The sequence below is a fragment of the Osmerus eperlanus genome, chromosome 4 (genome assembly GCF_963692335.1).
Source record: "Osmerus eperlanus chromosome 4, fOsmEpe2.1, whole genome shotgun sequence".
NCBI classification, from domain to species: Eukaryota; Metazoa; Chordata; class Actinopteri; order Osmeriformes; family Osmeridae; genus Osmerus; species Osmerus eperlanus.
The window spans coordinates 19,122,342-19,146,368 of NC_085021.1; the positions used below are offsets into that span (position 1 = coordinate 19,122,342).

At 43.2% G+C, this 24,027-nt stretch overlaps 3 protein-coding genes across 3 annotated transcripts; 1 reads left to right on the forward strand and 2 right to left on the reverse strand.

Moving 5' to 3' along the window:
• Positions 1 to 4,438: 4,438 nt before the first annotated feature.
• LOC134019256 (hemicentin-1-like) lies at positions 4,439 to 14,960 on the forward strand. Its single transcript, XM_062459948.1, has 19 exons — positions 4,439 to 4,493; positions 6,490 to 6,549; positions 7,212 to 7,487; positions 7,639 to 7,920; positions 8,233 to 8,523; positions 8,629 to 8,910; positions 9,223 to 9,513; positions 9,619 to 9,900; positions 10,213 to 10,503; positions 10,609 to 10,890; positions 11,203 to 11,493; positions 11,605 to 11,886; positions 12,131 to 12,245; positions 12,478 to 12,635; positions 13,013 to 13,114; positions 13,310 to 13,375; positions 13,597 to 13,656; positions 13,949 to 14,014; positions 14,140 to 14,960. Exons 1-19 carry the CDS (start codon positions 4,466 to 4,468, stop codon positions 14,211 to 14,213), a joined length of 3,579 nt encoding a protein of 1,192 aa, XP_062315932.1. The 5' UTR covers positions 4,439 to 4,465; the 3' UTR covers positions 14,214 to 14,960.
• On the reverse strand, positions 14,042 to 17,065 carry apobec2b (apolipoprotein B mRNA editing enzyme, catalytic polypeptide-like 2b). Its single transcript, XM_062459949.1, has 3 exons — positions 16,651 to 17,065; positions 15,656 to 15,836; positions 14,042 to 15,439 (listed from the first exon to the last, which is right to left on the reverse strand). Exons 1-3 carry the CDS (start codon positions 16,941 to 16,943, stop codon positions 15,092 to 15,094), a joined length of 822 nt encoding a protein of 273 aa, XP_062315933.1. The 5' UTR covers positions 16,944 to 17,065; the 3' UTR covers positions 14,042 to 15,091.
• Positions 17,066 to 17,434: 369 nt separating this feature from the next.
• On the reverse strand, positions 17,435 to 23,597 carry si:dkey-109j17.5 (uncharacterized). The gene is made up of 5 exons (XM_062459950.1): positions 22,990 to 23,597; positions 22,350 to 22,565; positions 21,937 to 22,208; positions 21,053 to 21,650; positions 17,435 to 20,845 (listed from the first exon to the last, which is right to left on the reverse strand). The coding sequence occupies exons 1-5, from the start codon at positions 23,137 to 23,139 to the stop codon at positions 20,015 to 20,017; spliced, it is 2,067 nt and encodes a 688-aa protein (XP_062315934.1). The 5' UTR covers positions 23,140 to 23,597; the 3' UTR covers positions 17,435 to 20,014.
• Between the last annotated feature and the right edge of the window lie 430 nt (positions 23,598 to 24,027).

Consider the following 24,027-nt stretch of genomic DNA (forward strand, 5'->3'; position numbering starts at 1 on the left):
ATGCATGCCTTGTACTCTAATTGCTTTGTCAATTTACAGCTTTGTACTTTTCCCCATACTCTCCCTTCCTCAACCAAATTGAGGAATTGTTCTTCACATGGAGGTGTAAGATAGGCACCCTCATGAACAAGTTGCTCTTCTCCAGGCCATGGATGAGGCATGCAATTACATCATAGCAGGCCAATGTCAGGCCTGGATTCACCATGCCTGGAGATTCTTTCAGAGATGTTTGTCAAATGAAAACATCTATTGCGATGTGAATGAAAACTTGTGGCCAAATCCACAAGACAGGGTTGATGGAAATATAGGAGAGTAATCAATCCTTTATTTTGCTTAGTTTTTTTGTTCTTTGAGCCAGGTGAGGAACACTGCAGTACATGTTCACGTACTGTAGCATAGTTTTCTTTTATAGCAAATTTTGTTTGCTTTGATACAAAAAAAACTAAGAAATGTCATAATTTGATTGTATTTCATCAATACATTTCTGATTTTGCTCAATGATTCCCCTGTCTGTAATATTCTCTCTTAGTCCATTTATGGTGATGTAGTATCTTATGAAACATGTATCGCATATTTTGTAGTACAATATGTAATGAATGTACAAACAACTACATGGTGAAAGTATGGGTATCTTGTGTGTGGATGATCTAAGCAGGGGCGGTTTTAGGCATGGGCGGACCGGGCAGCCGCCCGGGGCGGCATTTTTTCATGTCACGTGGGGGGCGCACGAGCATAAAATAAATAAATAAAAATATCTGCGCCGCGAAGCGGTTTTCTCTTTTCTATCATTTCACTGTGTGGGGAATTGGCAAATTGGCGCCCCCTTCAGGCAGCTGCAGGCACCCCTGCTTGCTGAGAAGGTGCCGTGCACAGAAGCTGTGTGAAAAAAGGGGAGGGACAGACAGCTCATCTGACTGGGTCTCCCAAATGGAACGGACAATTCATAATATTATAAATATAGGCCTAAAGTTCCTGCACATTTTTTTTTTTTTTTTTATTGTGTGAAATGGCGAATAAAAAAAAAGGGTATAGGCTAATTCTTACGTTTGTTAGCCTTTTTGCTATGATGCTTGCTATGCAACAACAATATTTCGGTTTTAACTCAACAAACACGAGATAACATTTCACCATAATAGTGTGCTTTGCAACAACACTGTTACAAGTTCAGTTATTATTTATTTTCATTATTTAGGTTAGGCCCTGTAATTAGCCAACGGAATTTTCAAATCTGTAGGTAGTTTCAAAGACGAACATTTGCTATTTGCAACAACTATATTTCGTGATAAAGTATAGTTTAACGTCATAACTAAAAGTGTTCCTCCCTAAAAGTTATATTAATATAGCATGTAATAACAGACATTTAGCTTGTAAGGGCATGTTTATGTAACCCTCCTATTATGTTTGGTGTCAATTTGACCCCAGGCTGTTTTAGCTGTATAGAACATAATGGGGGGGGGGGCGTCTCGCCCTGGGTGTAATTCAATGTAGAACCGCCACTGGATCTAAGTGAATGTTCCTATGGTATTTCATGATAAATTCGTTTTTTGAACTAATGTTTCTGCATGTGCAAGGTAAAATATGAACATACAATGTTATGCCTTGAACATGTGACAGTGTGTGTTACAATTAATGACTGTTTCGAGTTTTGTATCTAGAGTTTTGAAAAAGGACAGCAAAATGTGTTTGGGCCAGATTTGGACCAGGTCTTCATTAGCATTTGGCGCAGATCCGCTAAACGGACCTGGACCGGGCTCATCCTTTCCAACGGCCCAATACCGGAACAGGTTCGAATTACGGATCAGAGACAGATCTGGGCCAGAAGTGGCCCAGTACAGTTATTAATGCCATGACGTGTGGTGCGGATCTGGCCCAGATCCGCGACTCACATCAAGAGCTCATCTGGCCCTGGTCTGTGATTCATACTTAGGCTATTATGGGCCAAACAAATATCCACGCAATTTGTAATTTTCAAACGTTTTATTTTATTTTAAAACAGGCAAAAGAGAACATTACAGCATAAAAAAAAACACGGGAATTGTTACGGGAATATGCAACGGTTCATTTAAATTTAATTTCATAGTGTGTTGATGTTGAAGACTATATGTGTATAATACAGTGAGACTTTGGATATGGTACTGACGTCCGAACTAGTTAATGTATTTGGACGTGAGAAGTGGGCGCTAGCAGTAGCTAGCAGCGATCCCCGCAGGCTACTATAGTAGTATTTTGTATTTTGCTATAGCATAGCATAGCAGCTATGCTAGCTAACTAGCTATGCTAGCGCTAACATGGCTACGATGTTGCAGCTAACACACAATGGACACGATATTCAGCAATGTTGGTAAATAATAAGCAAAGATAACCGTTTTGGCCTTATGTTCACATTAGTTGTGTAGTTGTGTTGTGTTAGCTAGTTGTGTTGTTTAAAAGAACCTACTGTACCAGCTAACCGTATATGCTACTAGCTTGTCTAGGCACGTACGTCTGAGGTTGTCAGAATAATGTGGTGTAAACTAAGTTTGTAAACTTTTATGTTTAATATAAATATTTAACAGACTAACATGACATCAACACCAGTTAACTTTTACATTTTTACTTAGGCCTATAATGCACTTACCAACAATCACAAATCACAACAATCACAAAGACGGTGCAGCCTGCGGTCTTCCACTCTACAGTCAGATAGAGTGGCAGGTTTATGTGGGGGAAAAGCTTTCCGTTAGTTGTGGCGCGTCTGGTCTGCGCAGCTCCCGCGTATCCGGCCCACACCCGCCGGGCAGACTCGATTCAGTTGTGGCGCGTCTGGTCTGCGCAGCTCCCGCGGATCCGGCCCAGAGCCATAGAAAATGATTTATTATCATCTTTTTCTATGGCTCTGATCCGGCCCACACCCGCCGGGCGGACTCGATTCAGTTGTGGCGCGTCTGGTCTGCGCAGCTCCCGCGGATCCGGCCCAGAGCCATAGAATAATATTTTTTATCATATTTGTATATGGCTCTGATCCGGCCCACACCCGCCGGGCGGACTCGATTCAGTTGTGGCGCGTCTGGTCTGCGCAGCTGCCCCGGATCGGCGCCGCAACCGCCGGACGGAATGTTACAGCCAGAATTTCTATAGAGGTCTGGCGCAAATTTGGTGCAGATCTGCATAGTGAGTGCGACTGCTGCGCGAATCTGCTGATTCGAAAACGGATCTGGCACAGATGTAAATGCTGTCTGGGAAGGTTCTGAAATTTGTGTCAAAGATTTCTTTGATTGTAAAACATGTTCAAGCCAGTCTCGTTACTTTAGTTTTAATCTGTATTTGGTGACATGACCTCTTTCTCTCCTCTACTTTCTCTGTGTGTGGAAAATAGAGGAGAGGTTTTAAAAGGTTGACTTTTTTTTACATTTCTTATCACCGATGGCCATAATGAGGAAGATGTTCGAAATAGTCTGTGTCAAAAAGGATTCCTTGCACATGCGCTGCGTGTCCATAGTTTATTTTTGTATTACTGTAACGTCTTAATATGGTCCAGTTACCAGCGTGACACTAAAACTTGGTAGCAATGGCTACTTTTAGTATAGAGCCCACACTTCTTTACTTTAACTTGAGTGAAAAAGTCAACTTTTACCAGAGTCTTTTTAAACATGAGTATCTGTACTACTTGAGTGAAGGATGTGTGTACTTTTGCCATCACTGATCTCGCTATCTATTCATCTGTCTGTATTTCTGCTTTTAACATAGACAGGGCAGTATTCATAAAATGCAATACACTTATTATTATAAACTATTATACTAAAAGTAAGTGGCTTTTTGATTACCAGTTTTGAAGAATCTCACAGATAACTTGCCAGGCACAAGCCTCATGAATCAGCCAGCCACAGGGCTGCAGGATGTGGTGTTTGATTTTCCACATCCTTTTCACACTCTGAACACACCCATCATGCAGGGGTCTGATGTTACAAATGCATGTGACAGTTGTAAGGATAGACTTGATTGATTTAGATGGATCTTTCTTCTATGGATCATGTCAACTCCCCCACAGTCAGCTTGGCTTTTAGTCTTGGGTCTTGCATTTTGATTCAGTGAGGGTACTAGAAATTGAGCTTTTGATTTGTTCCCTTATCTCTAGCTGATCGTAAGTCCAGAAGTACAAGTTAGATAGGTATGGGTATGGTTGAACAATCATTTCCTGTTTCGTCAAAAGAACTGTCAGACAGTGTTTAGGGCAGGAAAGGCAGATGTATGCTGAAAGTTTGAGGTGAGGTTGGAAATATGCATAACCCACAACACACACACACACACAGCATCTGAACGGGGGGACACACCACACACACAAACTGCAGACATGCACACACCACACACACACATACACACAACAGCACACCATGCATGCAGAAGCACACTACAGTATAGAGTGAGAACAGCAGATGCAGGTCAGAGAAGCTGGGTGTGCGTCACCTTCAGAGACACTCAGAGGAAAATGTGTCTCGATAGGCTCCTCGTCTTCTGTAAGTTATAATTTCTTCAACATTTTTGAGAACATTTACATGTAGGGTGAGTTCAGGTAATGTGGGACATCAGGTAAAGTGGGACAGTTAAGCATTTTCATGATTTAATATGTGCAAAACCGACATCCAATCACCAGAGCTGATCTTGACTCGTAAATACAACACTCTAGTCTATGCAGTGGTTTTTATGTGTCTGACATCATCTGAGTATGCGTGATCTCTGGCTTGACAGGGGGTCCGTACAGAAAAAAACGCATCGAAAGTTCAGCGGCATATGACATTCTATTTCTCAATGATAAGGCTGGCAAAGGAATTTAAATTAAGTTACAATGAGTATTATTGAAGCATAATGAAGGGGTTTAACCACTGATTGAAACACACACATAAATGTGTAAAATAATGCTTTGTTAGCAAATAAAAAAACTTTTATGTGATTGCATTCTAAAGTGGAACATCTAGTAATGCTTTGTTTATGCTATAAAATAATTTAATTCGACAATTCTCACATTTTTAATACCAATGCATCACACTGCACTACCTGTTTACGCTCCTGTTTCGCCCGCGAGACAAAAATGCTGCCTCCCCCTTCCTCAGTTACGACGCACTAAATTCTGAAATTAGCTCGTTAGCCTTGTAGCTGACAGCTAGCTGAAAATGCCAATACCTCATTTGTATGCGTCTGTGGAGCCTTCAAAATAACAGTCGATTGCGCAATATGGTTGACAGAATCAGTGTTCTTTGTGCGCCAATCCTTGGAATCAGATAAAGCACTCCAATGTGTTCATGCTTCAGTTTTTGTGTTTCAGTATTACTAATTAGGGATTTAGCTATTATATATGATATTTCTAAGTACCAGAGATGGGCCAGAGATAACAATTATGAAAAAAATACCTTTTTATTTGACCTTGACCTTGGTTACAAAGGGTCATTTTGGAGTCTCCAAAAGACCCTTTTAGAAAATTCCTGGATGTACTCTTATAAAAACATGTGTCAAATATGAATATATTGTGGTATTATGTTTGACTTTTGATTTGAATTGGGTAAGGCTTCAACCTGTGGTCCAATTTAGTCTTCCAGATAATACCTACCACCTCTAGGCCTATTCAGGCCTCTGTTTTCAAAACAAAATCTAGGCGGAAATAGAAATTTTCACTTTCCTTGTGTTCAAGCTTCTATTACTCAACACTAGAAGGACTGACAGGGGTCCTGACAACAGGGGACATAACTTCAGAGTGTCAGCTTTCAAAAGAGATCATTTACATGCATGTACTCCAAATGGTTCAAGAACAGCTTCCAATTTACTTTGGGTATGCTGTTTAGGCGTTTTCAGGCAAATTTAACAGGAACATGAAAAGGTTAAGTTCCCAAGTAAATAACAACTTTCACTGTCATCGAACCAGCGCTTTCAGACTTGTAAGCGTGACCCGCTAGTCCAACAGAATACTAACGCATCGTGACTAGCTAGCTAGCACATATACTGCAGATCACTAAGAGTTACACTTTATGCCTATTGTATAAGTCAAACCCCACAACTAAATGAATCTTGCCACACCCTTGCACTGTTGCATTAACATAAACTAATTATTATTAATATTAGTGATAGGCTGACAGATGATGACTGTCCCACTTTACCACACAAGCTGTCCCACATTACCTGAAAATGCTGGCTGAGTGAGAGAGGTGATCATGTTATGTTTCAAAGTGTGTAGCTCCTAAAATACTGTGTATCCCCATTTCATTCCAACATGAAAATGTTCCTAAGTCCTAAAACCATTTACAGACACCTTTTGCCACGTTGGATATTTGTGTTTCTCTGGGTCTTTCACAAAATATTACGCCCTTACAAGTTTTGGAAAGGGTATCCCTTACGTTCCATCGTAATGCGCAAGCTCTGACAGTTAACCCTAACCCTTTTGATCAGATAGTGCGGCATGCAAAATACGACCAGTACGAAAAAAAGAGAACAAACTAAATTGTCATATTTTCTATTCTGCAGTGCTCTCAGTTAGTCTCTGCTCAACCCAAGATCATACAAAAGTTACACCACAACTGGATGGTAAGAACACTGCTCTTTAGTACTCTATTCTCTCTCTCTCTCTCTCTCTCTCTCTCTTTATCTCTTTTTCTTTCTCTCTTTCTTTCTCTAGTCTCTCTGTCTCTGTCTTTCTATTTATTTCTATTTTTCTCCAGATTAAATTAACAGGAAACAGTGTCATGATAAGTCTGCTGAACAAGATAGAAAGGTTAGCAGTCAACATAACCAAAAGAGCCTAAGACAGCCTTGTGATGACACATATATATCACCTTTGTGCATAAGCATTTCATTTAGCTAAGCTTCGCTCATGTGCCACGTAGGAAAAGGTCACGGCTAAATTTTCATTGACTTGACAATTCTTTGCATTGCTGTGTATCTTTACATAAGGTACAGTACATTAGAGTTCAAGGCAAAAAAAATCACTAGTGATGCGTTATAACAGAATAATAACTAATTTAACAGATAGAAGAGAATTTAACGCTTGAATTTCCTATATGATTAATGAAGTGAATTGACATCATTTGATCACAGCTTTGCTGTTCTGACAAAGGGCTGCTTTGTTTCTGTAAACCATGGACAGTATCTTTTTTCTATTTTGGTTCTGCTTTCTGTTCCACAAACATCCTCTCCTCAATAGCTGACGTTTGAAAAGTTTCCTATCATATCAACTTCTCTGTTCTCAGTGACCGGAGTGACTCCAAGCCTGTCTTTGGAACCAGCCACTGAGAGTGTGTATACTGGTGAGGAAGTCACTCTACACTGTCAAGTTGATGTCTCCATTGGCTGGGAATATCTGTGGTACAAAGACTCCCAGGGAACTCCACTGCCCAGCTCAGACACCAGTCAGAGCAGTTACACCTTCAAGACTGAACTGGGGGATGCTGGAACATACTGGTGCAGAGTCACAACAGAAGCAGCATTCTCCCAGTATAGCAGCCCAGTCTCATTAATTGTCAATGGTGGGTGAATGTTGAACTGTGTCAATTATCACTTTATCATTTATCAATCTGGAAAATGATTAAGATTCCTGTGACCTGCTGTCCATGTGGTCTTGATCAGTTGTAATGACTGTATATTGAACATTGCTTTTGTTAATTACCGTAAAACCAGCATCCAAGCCCAAGCCGCAGTTGACCCGGGATCCAGGTTTTGAGGTGATGTATGTTGGAGAGTCTGTCACCTTCACCTGTAAAGTTGATGTCTCCATTGGCTGGGAATATCTGTGGTACAAAGACTCCCAGGGAACTCCACTGCCCAGCTCAGACACCAGTCAGAGCAGTTACACCATCAAGACTGAACTGAGTCATGCTGGAACATACTGGTGCAGAGTCAGAAGAGGCAGCAATCAGTTTCACTCAGAATACAGTGTTGACATCCGTCTGAAAACGCAAGGTAAGTTAAATAACTAATGATGTGGGAAACATTTGGGAAAGGAGTTGAAAAGGACTTGACACCAGATAAAATGAGCTTTTCATCAGACATAACATTGACCTATTTGCTAAGGTTGTACAAATTATTTAAAGTTGTTTTTAATTTTATCATATTTAAAATCATGTATAGTAAAGCTAGAAAAAACAGTGGGTTGCAAAAAAATCTATTCTTCAGTACTTAGGTATTTATTTACATTCTTAGAAGTACAGTATACAAAAATAACCCTATAAAATTACTGTTTTTCCTATTTATCTTATGTGACGTCTCCCATAGCTGTCCCAGTCCCATCCCTGGAGCTGCTGTCTGGATGGCTGGATGTGTTCCCCTCTGAGAGAGTGGAGCTGAGATGTGGGGTTCAGGACAGCTCTGACTGGACATATACATGGACCATAGGAGGACAGAAGGTTGGATCAGACCAGACTGTCTCCATCAACTCAGAGGGAGCTACTCTCTCCATCGTCTCTGCTGAACAGAAACACTCTGGAGAGTACAGCTGTTTGGGACAACACAAGACCAGGCCTGTGACCACTGAATCCAGCAAATCAGTCTCTCTGAGTGTCTATGGTGAGCTTTATTTTCATGGCTTTCAAAATAATCAGAATTATAATTATTGATCAGTTGTAATGACTGTATATTGAACATTGCTTTTGTTAATTATCGTAAAACCAGCATCCAAGCCCAAGCCGCAGTTGATCCGGGATCCAGGTTTTGAGGTGATGTATGTTAGAGAGTCTGTCACCTTCACCTGTAAAGTTGATGTCTCCACTGGCTGGGAATATCTGTGGTACAAAGACTCCCAGGGAACTCCACTGCCCAGCTCAGACACCAGTCAGAGCAGTTACACCATCAAGACTGAACTGAGTCATGCTGGAACATACTGGTGCAGAGTCAGAAGAGGCAGCAATCAGTTTCACTCAGAATACAGTGTTGACATCCGTCTGAAAACGCAAGGTAAGTTAAATAACTAATGATGTGGGAAACATTTGGGAAAGGAGTTGAAAAGGACTTGACAACAGATAAAATGAGCTTTTCATCAGACATAACATTGACCTATTTGCTAAGGTTGTACAAATTATTTAAAGTTGTTTTTAATTTTATTATATTTAAAATCATGTATAGTAAAGCTAGAAAAAACAGTGGGTTGCAAAAAAATCTATTCTTCAGTACTTAGGTATTTATTTACATTCTTAGAAGTACAGTATACAAAAATAAACCTATAAAATTACTGTTTTTCCTATTTATCTTATGTGACGTCTCCCATAGCTGTCCCAGTCCCATCCCTGGAGCTGCTGTCTGGATGGCTGGATGTGTTCCCCTCTGAGAGAGTGGAGCTGAGATGTGGGGTTCAGGACAGCTCTGACTGGACATATACATGGACCATAGGAGGACAGAAGGTTGGATCAGACCAGACTGTCTCCATCAACTCAGAGGGAGCTACTCTCTCCATCGTCTCTGCTGAACAGAAACACTCTGGAGAGTACAGCTGTTTGGGACAACACAAGACCAGGCCTGTGACCACTGAATCCAGCAAATCAGTCTCTCTGAGTGTCTATGGTGAGCTTTATTTTCATGGCTTTCAAAATAATCAGAATTATAATTATTGATCAGTTGTAATGACTGTATATTGAACATTGCTTTTGTTAATTATCGTAAAACCAGCATCCAAGCCCAAGCCGCAGTTGATCCGGGATCCAGGTTTTGAGGTGATGTATGTTAGAGAGTCTGTCACCTTCACCTGTAAAGTTGATGTCTCCACTGGCTGGGAATATCTGTGGTACAAAGACTCCCAGGGAACTCCACTGCCCAGCTCAGACACCAGTCAGAGCAGTTACACCATCAAGACTGAACTGAGTCATGCTGGAACATACTGGTGCAGAGTCAGAAGAGGCAGCAATCAGTTTCACTCAGAATACAGTGTTGACATCCGTCTGAAAACGCAAGGTAAGTTAAATAACTAATGATGTGGGAAACATTTGGGAAAGGAGTTGAAAAGGACTTGACACCAGATAAAATGAGCTTTTCATCAGACATAACATTGACCTATTTGCTAAGGTTGTACAAATTATTTAAAGTTGTTTTTAATTTTATCATATTTAAAATCATGTATAGTAAAGCTAGAAAAAACAGTGGGTTGCAAAAAAATCTATTCTTCAGTACTTAGGTATTTATTTACATTCTTAGAAGTACAGTATACAAAAATAACCCTATAAAATTACTGTTTTTCCTATTTATCTTATGTGACGTCTCCCATAGCTGTCCCAGTCCCATCCCTGGAGCTGCTGTCTGGATGGCTGGATGTGTTCCCCTCTGAGAGAGTGGAGCTGAGATGTGGGGTTCAGGACAGCTCTGACTGGACATATACATGGACCATAGGAGGACAGAAGGTTGGATCAGACCAGACTGTCTCCATCAACTCAGAGGGAGCTACTCTCTCCATCGTCTCTGCTGAACAGAAACACTCTGGAGAGTACAGCTGTTTGGGACAACACAAGACCAGGCCTGTGACCACTGAATCCAGCAAATCAGTCTCTCTGAGTGTCTATGGTGAGCTTTATTTTCATGGCTTTCAAAATAATCAGAATTATAATTATTGATCAGTTGTAATGACTGTATATTGAACATTGCTTTTGTTAATTACCGTAAAACCAGCATCCAAGCCCAAGCCGCAGTTGACCCGGGATCCAGGTTTTGAGGTGATGTATGTTGGAGAGTCGGTCACCTTCACCTGTAAAGTTAATGTCTCCATTGGCTGGGAATATCTGTGGTACAAAGACTCCCAGGGAACTCCACTGACCATCTCAGACACCAGTCAGAGCAGTTACACCATCAAGACTGAACTGAGTCATGCTGGAACATACTGGTGCAGAGTCAGAAGAGGCAGCAATCAGTTTCACTCAGAATACAGTGTTGACATTCGTCTGAAAACGCAAGGTAAGTTAGATAACTAATGATGTGTGAAACATTTGGGAAAGGAGTTGAAAAGGACTTGACACCAGATCAAATGAGCTTTTCTTCAGACATAACATTGACCTATTTGCTAAGGTTGTACCAATTATTTAAAGTTGTTTTTAATTGTATCATATTTAAAATCATGTATAGTACAGCTAGAAAAAACAGTGGGTTGCAAAAAAATCTATTCTTCAGTACTTAGGTATTTATTTACATTCTTAGAAGTAGAGTATACAAAAATAAACCTATAAAATTACAGTTTTTCCTATTTATCTTATGTGACGTCTCCCATAGCTGTCCCAGTCCCATCCCTGGAGCTGCTGTCTGGATGGCTGGATGTGTTCCCCTCTGAGAGAGTGGAGCTGAGATGTGGGGTTCAGGACAGCTCTGACTGGACATATACATGGACCATAGGAGGACAGAAGGTTGGATCAGACCAGACTGTCTCCATCAACTCAGAGGGAGCTACTCTCTCCATCGTCTCTGCTGAACAGAAACACTCTGGAGAGTACAGCTGTTTGGGACAACACAAGACCAGGCCTGTGACCACTGAATCCAGCAAATCAGTCTCTCTGAGTGTCTATGGTGAGCTTTATTTTCATGGCTTTCAAAATAATCAGAATTATAATTATTGGTCTTGATCAGTTGTAATGACTGTATATTGAACATTGCTTTTGTTAATTACCGTAAAACCAGCATCCAAGCCCAAGCCGCAGTTGACCCGGAATCCAGGTTTTGAGGTGATGTATGTTGGAGAGTCGGTCACCTTCACCTGTAAAGTTGATGTCTCCATTGGCTGGGAATATCTGTGGTACAAAGACTCCCAGGGAACTCCACTGACCATCTCAGACACCAGTCAGAGCAGTTACACCATCAAGACTGAATTGAGTCATGCTGAAACATACTGGTGCAGAGTCAGAAGAGGCAGCCATCAGTTTCACTCAGAATACAGTGTTGACATTCGTCTGAAAATGCAAGGTATGAGGTCTTAGCAAGGGACTTTAGCAGTATAGAAGTAAGGTGTGGCAACAAATGTTGTCATTCAAGATAAATATTCTTCTAATGTTAAACTGGGGTCAACGTTTACAAATGAACAAATTGTATGCCAAATATCCTCATATTTTTCTCCCATTCCTTGTCTTTGTTGTCTGTGTGTGTGTGTGTGTGTGTGTGTGTGTGTGTGTGTGTGTGTGTGTGTGTGTGTGTGTGTGTGTTTCCGTAGTCCGTCCGTGGGCAGAGATGACGTTGGAGACAGGTTGGACAGATGTTTTCTACACTGATAGTCTGGTACTGAGATGTGAGATCCATCAGAGCAGTGACCAGTGGAACTACACATGGTAAACTTACAACTACAAACTCAACAATCCCAACAGCTAGAAGTACAACTTATTGTGATTGAATATCAATTATTATTGTTGTTTTTTTGTGTGTGTCTAGAATAGGATTGGTGAATGACTATGTTCACACAACATGTGTAAAGTGTACATTTTCCTTCATCATATACGTATCTTCAACCCCCTTCCCTACACACACACACACACACACACATACACACACACCCATACACAGGTACAGAGAGGAGGTGTTTGTGGTTAACTCTGCGGACAGGAAGTACACTGTGACGCCCCAGGAGGACCCTGACCAGAGCCAGTACAGCTGTGAGGGCCAACGTGAAGGGAGGCCATCTTACTCCACCCGTAGTGAAGCCTTCAAGACTCGGAACTTAGGCAGGTCACCTGAGAGGAGGATGATCTTAGAATATGTGCCTTGAATAAGTCTGCACATATATTGAATATAGTGAATCAAGCAAAGAAGAAAATGTATTCTGATTTCTTTATCTTTATCTGTCCATGCTTCCGTTAACTTTCTCCCTCCCTTTCCCTCTCTCTCTCGTGCTCTCTTTCTCTCTCTCTCTCTCTCTCTCTCTCTCTCTCTCTCTCTCTCTCTCTCTCTCTCTCTCTCTCTCTCTCTCTCTCTCTCTCTCTCGTGCTCTCTCTCTCTCTCTCTCTCTCTCTCTCTCTCTCTCTCTCTCTCGTGATCTCTCTCGTGCTCTCTCTCACTCTCTCTCTCTCGTGCTCTCTCTCACTCTCTCTCTCCTTCATAGCTCTGAAGAGGAAGGTTCTTCTCTCCATCTCTGGCTGCCTCTTCTTCGGCCTCATCATTGTCTTCATCGGATGCGTCGGCCTACGTCTGACACGCAAACCAGGTTTGTGCCTTTAGCCAAAATGTCCCCTTGCCCCTGTAGGTGTCCCTGTAAACACCGCCCACTGTCAGCCCAACATGTAACTGTACATTGATGCTGATGTCAGGGTGTTCTATTTCCAGAGACTGCACAGTGTTTAGAGAGGACAACTTGTGGTGAGGTCATGGTTTTCATCGGTTGTTCTTTTTACTTCTGCAGTAGAAACTGAGAAAACCGAGACAGAAAACTTGTTCCTCTCCATGGCTCAGCTAAAATCAAGCACTGGTATGTAGACCAAACTGTATGATTCATCTTTCATGGTAAACGGAAGTCAATCAATAGTCAGTAATGCAGAATTGGGATTCTGAACACTCTTTCTTTCATATACACACACACAGACACACCCACGCACCTTGAATGGACAAACTTTGATCTATAATATTGTGATAGGCTTGTAAAAAGATGGTTAGTGACTTCCTGATCATGCCTCTTCTTCCTCTCTGTAGATATACCCAGTCCATTGAATGGATACATCCTTGAGGCAGATGACAAAGTTGAAAGTGAAGGTGAGTTCACCAATACATTTACATTTAGCAGACGCTCTTATCCAGAGCGACTTACAGTAAGTACAGGGACATTCCCCCTGAGGCAAGTAGGGTGACGTGCCTTGCCCAAGGACACAACGTCATTTTGCACAGCCGGGAATCAAACCGGTAACCTTCAGATTACTAGCCCAACTCCCTTACCGCTCAGCCACCTGACTCCCTACACACAAAATGCACAAACTTATATATAAATCAGTTGGTCTACCTGCATGCTTACTCACCACTGTGTGTGTGTGTGTGTGCATGGATCAAGACAAAGATGAGGTGGGGATCTGCGATGAGTCCACACCTCTTCATATATTTTATGAAAATGAGCAAGGTACAGTAATGATGATCGCCATGTATCCCAAATGTACTGTACTATACTTTACTGGACGTATACATATACAAACCTTTTGGTACTGTCTCACAGTGACAAACTGTTTCTTTCATTCCACCCCTTAGTGATGTCATCTCAGAACACTGACACACTGGCGGCAAACGGAGGTATGGTCTCCTTCATGTCTCAGGACAATTGACAATCCAGAATATGTCACAATGCTCTACTCTCTCATCCACTGCCCCCATTCTTAATAATCACCTGGTCCGTTAGATCTCTCAGCCTAACCTGTACACATGAGCTCTTTGTCTACTGCTAGAACTTTAGCTCTTAACGTCTAGATTAGGAGAGTCCGCATGTATCTGAATCAACTGGAAGAACTCGGGAAAATGCTAAGGTGAAGAAATAGTAGTACTTAACGTTCTACCATTTGCCAAATACTTGTCCTGTCTTGTCTGGGTTATGAGAAGTATATTTAAGTTCAAGTCTGAAGATTAAATACTTTGTATTGTTTTATGATGTATCTTTCAGGTATTTTCCAATGTATTTATATGAATCCTAATTCAATTTGTCCATGTAAAGCTAGTACTTTTTAAACCTTTTTATTATCTTCTTATCCTCAGTATGGGTCTATAATAGGATGAACCAATACATAGTAAACTATTAAATATAGTTAATATTCCAGAACCTTCTATGGAACGGATGTCAGCTTGCATGTACAGTATATGAATGTTTAAATAGTGTAGTTCTTGACAATACCACCAGATGGTGGCAGCTACAGTATATATTTATCCTTGTTGCTATTTCTTCAGTTTCCTGTCTTAGTTGTGCTTCTTAAGTAGCTGTGTTGTTTTTCAAATCCATATGAAACCCTCCCGTTAATATAATATACCTTAAGAAGTATTCTATGTATGTTAAAGTACAAAAAATACATTTGTATTGCTAACCAATACCAATGGCTGTTTTTCTACGACGCAAAACGTCATAAGGCACTCCCTTATACTTGCATGTAAGAGACATCTATAATTATCTAACATTTGGTAAATAAAAAAGTAAAGCATAAGGTAATACACATTTCTACTTCAAGATCTCGGCCAGTTTCTCCTCATAATAGACATAGTTGTCTTGGCAGTCCTCCCAGGGAGCGAAGATCTGCTCCTCCTTCTCCACGTAGGTGTCCCACACCTTCAGGAAATCTGTCGGCTTCATCATCCTCAACTTACAGCCCACGCCCACTAGGGCCTTTAGCCCCTCCCCTATCTCTGGCTCCTCCCACATGAAGAGGCGGGAGCAGAGGATGGTGAGGCAGAGCTTCTTCCTCTGACGGAGGATGTCGGCGAGTTTGGTGGCGCACGCCACGCAGGGGCTGGACGTCACGTACCATGTGACCTCGTAACACTGGTTGGGGTCATAGTGAGGGAGCACCTATGGAAAGGAGCAGAGAGAACTCAGCTCTGTGTGCGTGTGTGTGTACACCTATGAGTGTGTGTGTGTATGTGTGTGTATGTGAGTGCCTATAAGTGTGTGTGTGCGTGTGTGTGTGTATGTAAGTGTCTATGAGTGTGTGTGTTTGTGTGTGTGTGTGCCTATGAGTGTGTGTGTATGTGTGTATGAGTGTGTGTGCTTGTGTGTGTGTGTTACCTGCTGAAAGAAAGCCTCCTCTGCGTGTGCCAAGGCATGCTCGTCCTCCATGAAGCCTTGCAGAGGCTCCACACTGCCCCCTGGTGTCTCCACTCGGAAACACAGGAAGGTCTTGTTCCTCCCGGATGAGTATTCAACGTTCCTGAACTGGAACTTGAAATAAAACGGGTTCATTTGTTCCCTATGAGAGTAAAACATGAGAAAGTGAGAAAATCAGACTTAAGAATCCTTGTGTCAATATCAGTTACAGTCACGTATCCATCCCTTTTACCTAGAAACTACACTTGGTCTCCTAGAAATAACAGAGAACGTTTCACTTCAGCATATGAAACCACCAGCTTTTTCATAATTCAAACCGTTTATTTATGGCCACCACACACCGTGTAGAGATCTATCTGCTATTAAATGTAGTCAGTGACAGTGGTGATTCTGTGTTTCCAGCCCTCCTACTGAACCCAGCAGGCCGCAGGCCAGCTAAAACAACCTCCTTGTCAGGATGAGTCATGCTTTTAATACAGGGGCTGAGGGAGAATCCAAATACCTCAAAATACATCCTTCAAACTGTCCTTCCTGGTCCTTTCCTGTTAATTAATTTAAGGTAAATATATATGAGATATCTGAGAATATGAACCATGAAATTGCATTTCATAATACAATATATGTATTTAGGTATTATTTGAAAGGAAGAGTGAATGTAGAGTACGCTGGAAGGGTATAGCTATATAAATTCAATGAGTCACCCCTACCCTTACTCCTGAGAATAGATAGCAGGTGCCTGTCATTAGTCTCAGTGTCTCTCATGTACCCTAACAGTAGAGTATTGTTGTTTGTAGAATAGAAATTGAAGAAAGAGAGAGAAAGAGAGAGAAAGAGAGAGAGAAAAAGAGAGAGAGAAAGAGAGAGAAAGAGAGAGAAAGAGAGAGAAAGAGAGAGAGATATGTCTCTGTGTGTGTTTGTGCAGGTTGGAGTGACTGAGAACAGTAGATCTTACCCACCCTGTGACGATCTCAAATGGTGGCAGGTCTATAGGCTGGAACTCTCCATTCTCTTCCACACCATCCATCTTCCCCTCTGCCCCCTCTCCTGCTCCTGCTCCACCATCTCCCTTCTTCTCTTCCTGCGTCTGCGGTTGTTCTTCGGATTTCTCAGACTTCTTCGCTGTTTTATCAGGCTTTTTCACGCCTTTATCTTTTTCTTCTTTTTCTTTCTCCTTCTCTTTATCCGTTTTGTTCTCTGACTTCTTCTCCTTTTTCTTCACGATGGGACGACCTGCGTTCCTGTCAGCCATGATGTGTGTTTGTGTTTCAAAGTAAGTGGCTGTCAGGCAGAGTATGAGGAGAGGTCTGTGTGTGAGCCCCCCCAGAAATAGGTCTATTGTGGTGGCACGAGTACGTGTGCTTGTCTGACTTCAGTCCAGTGAGAAGTCGCTGGTATCATAGCTCACTCCCCCCTTTTTCCATGCCTTTCTATAAAAAGGCCAAGGGACATCCATGAGTGTGTGTGTGTGTGTGTGTGTGCCTGGGGGTGAGGGAAGGCCATGTCATAACAGCAGCAGTTGGACGACATAATCAACGTTGTCATGCTAAGGAGACAACATCACTGAAATAGACTTGTGTGCGTGTTTCTCCTGTGTATTTGTTATATAAACAGAAAGATGCACACAACTTATGCTTTCCTATTTGTCAAACTATCGGTAGTATCAACAACCAACAACAGGCAGGCTATAAATAGCGCAACTCTGGCTCTGCATGTGTAGGGGGGTTAGCGGGGTTCTCTAGATAGATACATACTGAACACCTCTCTACTACTGCCAGTTATAAACTCTTCGGCCCCTGGGCCGTCCAACCGCACTTAGTCTCGCTAAAGGGCAACCACACGCACCTAAAAGAACAGGCTAAAAGTTGTTCTGTTTGTAGTTCAAAACAATGGATTCTAGCACAAAGTGTTTGAGTGTGTGCATGCGTGTGTGAAATTAGCACGCTTAAGACAAACAATCAATGGTTGAATTCCCCCAGGCGTCAGTGTGGACACCACAGGAGGAGGGAGGGAGGAGGGAGAACGGGATTGTGTTTGGGAGGGAAATGAATTTCTGCACTGCAGATGTAATAACGTGAAGCGCAAGAGAGGTGGGATGGGTGGTGGTGGAGGGGGGGCATTTCAATTACAATTTCCTTTTCCCCCCTCTCTGCTTCTCTGTCTGCCAAGTAATTCATTTCAGAGGCAATTACCGAGGCTGCACAGTAGCTAGCACAGCTTGCCCACGTCTAACTTAAATAGATGAGCTGTCACCGGGGTGGGGGTGGCCTTCAAGCTGCTCAAAACACGGACCAACACACATCCACAAAGAAACACATGCTAGAAACTCGCTTAAAAAATGCAAACACTCACACACAAACATCTGTGTATTAATTATAACTAGTCGCATGAAGCATAGACATCCCACGTGCATCCTGTGACTGTTTCGGAGTGATAATTTATGATTATGATCTATGGGATCACCTTGTAATTTTATTAGAGAAATTGTTGTCCCTGTAAAGTGATGTCCCCACACAGAAGAAGAGAGGCTGGGGAGAGAAAAAGAGAGAGAAATAGAAACTGACAGTTAAGAATGTGCATTTTGAAGAAGGGGGGGCAGGGGGGGGGCTGCCTCGTTGCCATGAGCAACCCCCTTCTCCAGATTGTTTTGATGAGACCAATTCTGTTTCTGTCAGACCATCTCCATCCCTCTCCACCTGACTAACAACCTGGCTGACAGGGTGGGATTGGACTGGGCGGGTCTATCTCGGGAGGCATCTAGCTACAGAACACTATATTGTGTCTCAGTGATCATGTGTTGCCCTTTATAGGCTGTAGAACCAAGTACAGTGACGAATGTAACTTCCTGTCTGCCTGGCTCCCTCACAGCTCATTTAAACTGAACCGTAATGGAATTACTTTAAATTACCTCATATCTTTGCTGGCCGGACTACACAATTACAGTCCCTGTTCGTAAACAAAGGGAGCATTCCCATGCATGCCCACACACATCCGCGCAGAAACTGAAAGACACACATAAAGGCATGTCAAGCCACCACCAACCCAATCCCTCCTGTGAAAGGTTTTTAGGGTAGAGTCAGGGATCAATCCCATTTCATTTTCCCTCTCCTCAGAAATGAAATTGGACATGAAATTGGAAGGGGGAAAAAGAGCTCATAATGAAATTGAAATGAAATTGACCCCCCAGTCGGTGGAAGGGCATGTGGGCTAAGAAGGATTTGCAGGGGAAGATATAAATGCATTAGGGTCAAAAATGAGATTGGCAGTCTGCCTGCCATTCCTCCACCAGCGAAAGATGTGTGTGCGGACACACACACTCATTCCTACGCGCACACGGCATGCTTTCACTATCAGAAAACACAACAACACATACTGTACGTCTAAGAACACATGCTAAGATGTCTCAAACTGACTCAAACAAACTTGCCCATCCACTATTGTACAACTCTATAAGTTTATTGTAGTGAGAAAGAGAAAGGGAGTGAGTGAATCAGTCCATCTTACAATGTGTGTACAAAGTGAAGCCTATCACTCCTGGCTCAGCTTCACTAAGCTAACATATTTAATTAGTTACGACCTAAGCTTATCATTGATATATAAATGCTATATAAAAGACCATTTGGTTATCCTTGGTATCTGACTACAGTATACTGGCTGGTAGTATAGTACAGGCACAAGCTGTGTTTGGGAGTCAGTGTTTTCTGTAACATAATATTATGATTCTAAATCCTGCTGCAGCTGTAATAAGAATGTCGGTAAATGCATTAGTATTGATCAGCCTTCTTGGTCCACAGAAATATAATACATTATTCTAGATTGTCCAAAGAAACATCTAGACTGTGGTCAGAAGGCTAGTGCTACTCTGCACGCACACAAGTCTGACAATGGTGGCATCAAATACCACCTAAGTCATAATCCCAATTTAAGAACAGCTAGATAGATGTGACTTCTGAGGCAACTCTGGAATCAATGCATAATCCATGCTTCCAGATCTCACATTGGTTTGAAGTCCTTTAAATAATTTAGGTTCCCATAATTATTGACACAAGCCAATTCCAACCAACGTGAGTTGTTTCCATAGCAACTAAGTAAAACTTGCTGGGCTGTGATGTCAAAGTAGCCCCTTGTTTCAAACTCAAAATAAAGGATGGAACCCATAAAAATATTTTGTTTATATATAAAGTATTTATTTATCTACCGAAACAAGCAAGTTACAACAATTGGAGTCCCTTAAGACCCATCCCCTTAGCTCAGTTGGTTGTAATTGGCCCAATGTCTTACGGTCAGTAGTGTGTGTATCTGAACAGCAGTAGAATTTCTCCCCTACATCCACAGAAGCCTGTAGTTGGCCTTCAGGTAGATGAGTGTCTCCAGGTTCTTTGGTAGGACGCGGCCCGTCTCTGGCCGCAGACAGCGTCCTGCCAGGGAAAAAATGGTTTCTACACCCGTGCTGCTAGCTGGGATGGTGAACGCCCTTTGGGCCACCTGGGCAAGCTGAGGGAAGTCAATGGCCTTCCGCCTCCAGTAGTGCAAGGGCTCCTCGTCCGTGGGCTCCTCATGCAGGTACGCAGCCAGCTCCTGCTCCAGGCTCTTGGCCTGAGCCGTTGGCCTCTGTTTTATGAAGGAAAAGAGCTTGCAGGGTCTGGCCAGTGAGGAGACAGGTGATGGGGCCTGGGATGAAGGTGACTGGGCCTGGGGATGGGTCTCCGAGCAGGGGTCCTGGAGGCTCGAGGCCGGGGTGGAGAGTTTACTCACCTCCTCCAGGACAACCTGCCTGTGCCAGTCATCACTGCTCCAGGAGAGCTTAAACTGGGGGTCCAGGGTGGTGGCAGTGATGTAGAGAGGGTCCTGCAGGAGAGGAGCCAGCCTGCGCTCCACACCTTGGGCCAGGCCCAGCAGGAGAGAGGGGCAGTGGGGGGTGGAGGTCTCTGACAGGTGCTTCCGGAGCCCCAGCACACAGGGCAGAGCTAAGCTGAGGGCCACGTGTCTGTCTGCCTGTCGGTCTCCTTGCACCATGTCCCAGGCTTCAGTGAAGGGCTCCAGTGTGTCTGTGAGCTCCCTCAGTAGCGCCCTCTCTGGGCTGCCCAGCGCCAGCTCCCCTCGCCCGCTCACCTCCTCCAGGAAGTCAGCACAGTCAAGCATGCGCCGCAACACCTGCACGGAGGACACAGTCAGCCTTTCCAAATAACAAGAATAATCATTCCAAATATTGGTATCCAGTATCCCAGTGGTAAAGCTAACGTGAAGTCTCATAGCAGAGAAATCTCATTAGCATAGGTGCAGCCCAAAACTAGATAAACGCACTATTGCAGGATAATGTGTCTATGTTGGTGTATTTTAAATGTTACAGATGCTACCCACCTTCAGCTGGGACGCCCAGTCCCTTTCCACAGGTGCAGGGCCCCCCAAACCTGCCGGGGGGCCCTCGGGGTTGCCGAACACCTGGTTGAGTTTCTCTGTGGGCACAGCAGAGGTGATGTAATTGTAGAAGCAGGCAGCTTTGGCCAGGGCGGAGGAGAGCTGAGGGCAGGAACGCAACCCCTCTCTCACACAGGCGTCCAGGGAGCGAGAGAAACAGTCCACCCGACACACACCCAGACCCTGGTCCCACAAGTCCCCCCACTCCTCTCCCACTTCTTCCCCTCCGTCGCTCCCTCCGTTCCTCTTGTCCGCTCCCTGCGCGTCCTCGTTCCCACTGTCCACCTCTTCCTCCTCCTCCCCTTCTCCATTGGCGTGGATGTGGAAGCCCGGCAGGTGACACGTGGGCCACGTTTCAGCAGGAAAGGCGTCGGCCACCACGCGGAACGCGCGTCCCAGAACCCCGTTAGCATGGCACACCTCTTGAAACTCTGTCAGCACACGGTTGGATGAACTGCCACCAACCAGGGAAAGGCATGCCAGCAAGGCAGAGCGCATCTGCCAATCAGCGGTCAGGAAGTGGCAGGTGACACCCAGGTACCTACCAATGAAACACGGTGACAGGCAATGTTGTTACAAACATGTTGTAGATGATAGAAAACATTGGCCCGAGGTGGAACATTACAGATACTATACAATATGTTATACTTATGGCATTGAGTGATGCTCAAATCTATACCTTAACATTTTTGCTTAAAATACAAATGTTTACCAAGAACCTAAATAAAAGAAAAAAGCACAGGAGAACAAGTCTTGGATCCAGAAAAGAGAGGATGTGGATACGACAAATACATAAAAACACACATTTAAATTTCCTATACACCTACCCTGCATTGGCCCCTGCACTGGCCCCTGAGGGACCACTCCACAAATCCAGGCTTAGACTGAGAGCGTGCGCCGAGGCCAAGGCCTGGCGGGTGGCGAGCTGGGCCTGGTAGGCGTAGGCTGGTAGAAGCTGGCTCTGGACGTAGCGCCGCGACTCAGGGGTGAAACGAGGCTCCAGAAGGGCGAGGAGCTCACGGAAACCTTGGTTCTCCACGATGGACGCCGGCTGCAGGTCACGCACGATCATCTTTGCGATAGCCTCCGAGATCAGGACCTGAGGGATGACGGTAATATGAGGAAGCCTTAAATACAGCACTTAAAAAAGATATACTACTCCAGGTTGATAACACTGCAATAAGCTTGCATTTGCAACAAACAAACAAAAAAGCACAGGAATCTAAAGGTGTGAACCCACCTGCCGAGGATCATGGCGGTCAAACTTGGTTCCTCCTGCAGCCCCTCCTGCTCCTCCTATCCCTCCCCCTCCGGCTCCAGCAGAAATGGTGTGAGAGAAGCGGACGCTGCCCCCGTTGGTGGCGGTGGTGAGGCCATGCATGGAGCTAGATGAGTATGCCTCTCTCTTCATATCCTTCCTCTTAACAAACTCATCATACATGGCCTGGTGCTTACGCTGTAAGCAGGAATAAAACGAAGGAAAGATGGAGACAAGTGGAGGGGAAGGTAGCCTCCTGAAACTTTGTAACTTTATAAACAAACATTATCCAACCACAGCCATCTCACTGTGTGAGCAACCATGTAGCCTACACCATTCTGTTTCGTCTATAATTCCTTTTCTCCGGATGTGATGTTTTGAATAATTGTTCCATATTACTCAGAAGCCCTCATTAGTCTGTGACCTAGTCATTATGAAGATTGTAGACAGCTTCATAAAGGGAAAATCTTCGGCTAACGACTAGCCCAAGCCATCGGGCAATTCCCTAATTCCCCTCCCCTTTTAAAAAACGTCTCCGCACAACATGAATGTGCCACCGAGGGTTGTATCAAATTTATATCATATGAATGCAAAAAAAGCCAAGAATATATGATCATTTTACCTTCAGATGGGTGACGAAGTTGGATGTGACACTTCGTTTGGCCTGAATCCTTGTGCCACAAGCCTTGCAGTTGGATTCGATTTTGCCATTTTCCCCTTCAAATACGATATTAAAGTAATCCAAAATAGATACCTTCGAATTTGACGCCATTGGATTGTACAACCCTTTTACTCGGAAGTGAATAGAACTCTTGATAGACGATCTTGGATAGACTGTGTATCATCTCACCTCGCCTCTGATCATGAGAGTAGCGATGTTTTCTTTTCAATCGAAATGATCACAGTCTGGCATGAGAGCGCAACAAAAGACAATTGCAAACAGCAGTTACATGCCTGCTTTTAGAGCTATCGAATCTGAGAATGGCTACAGTGATGCTGGCCACTGTGCGTGTCATGCTTGGATGTAAAGTATATCGTTTCTAATCCTACACAAGTGTTCCATCTCTTCTCTAGGTCTGTCATCCGTCCGTTGGAGGCAGAGGGGTTGGTCTCAGAGAAATTCGGTCTCCATTACAATTGGACCAGGAAGTATACCGTGCACGAGATTATATCGTTCTATTTCGTCAGTTCCCGGTATCGTTGGGCATTTAACGCGGCTCCGGTCTCATTTGGTTTTATCCGTTGGATCCATGGATTCGGATTAACCATCATGTGATCTGAGACGGTGTAGCTACTGGCGTAGAATGGAAGCATATTGACTTTATTCAAATTCTAATTTTTTTATTTCATTATTTCTGTCAAAATCAAATGAAAAGGCAATCATGTGATTTACATTTTCATGGCTGGTATGCACATTTCCTGACAATATTAAAAATGAATTTTAGCATTTCATTTTCAAAGTCATGGCCAGCTTTGTAAAATACCTTAAAAATGAAAATGCGATCCCACAATAGCATTTTAATTTTCAAATTTTGCCTGCATTACCCTCAGTTTATGAAAATGCAATTCCACAAGATGATTAAAAATTTATATTTTTGTCTGCATTTTTTTAGTCCATATCAAAATGAAATCATGTGATTAGCATTTTCATTTTTGTTTA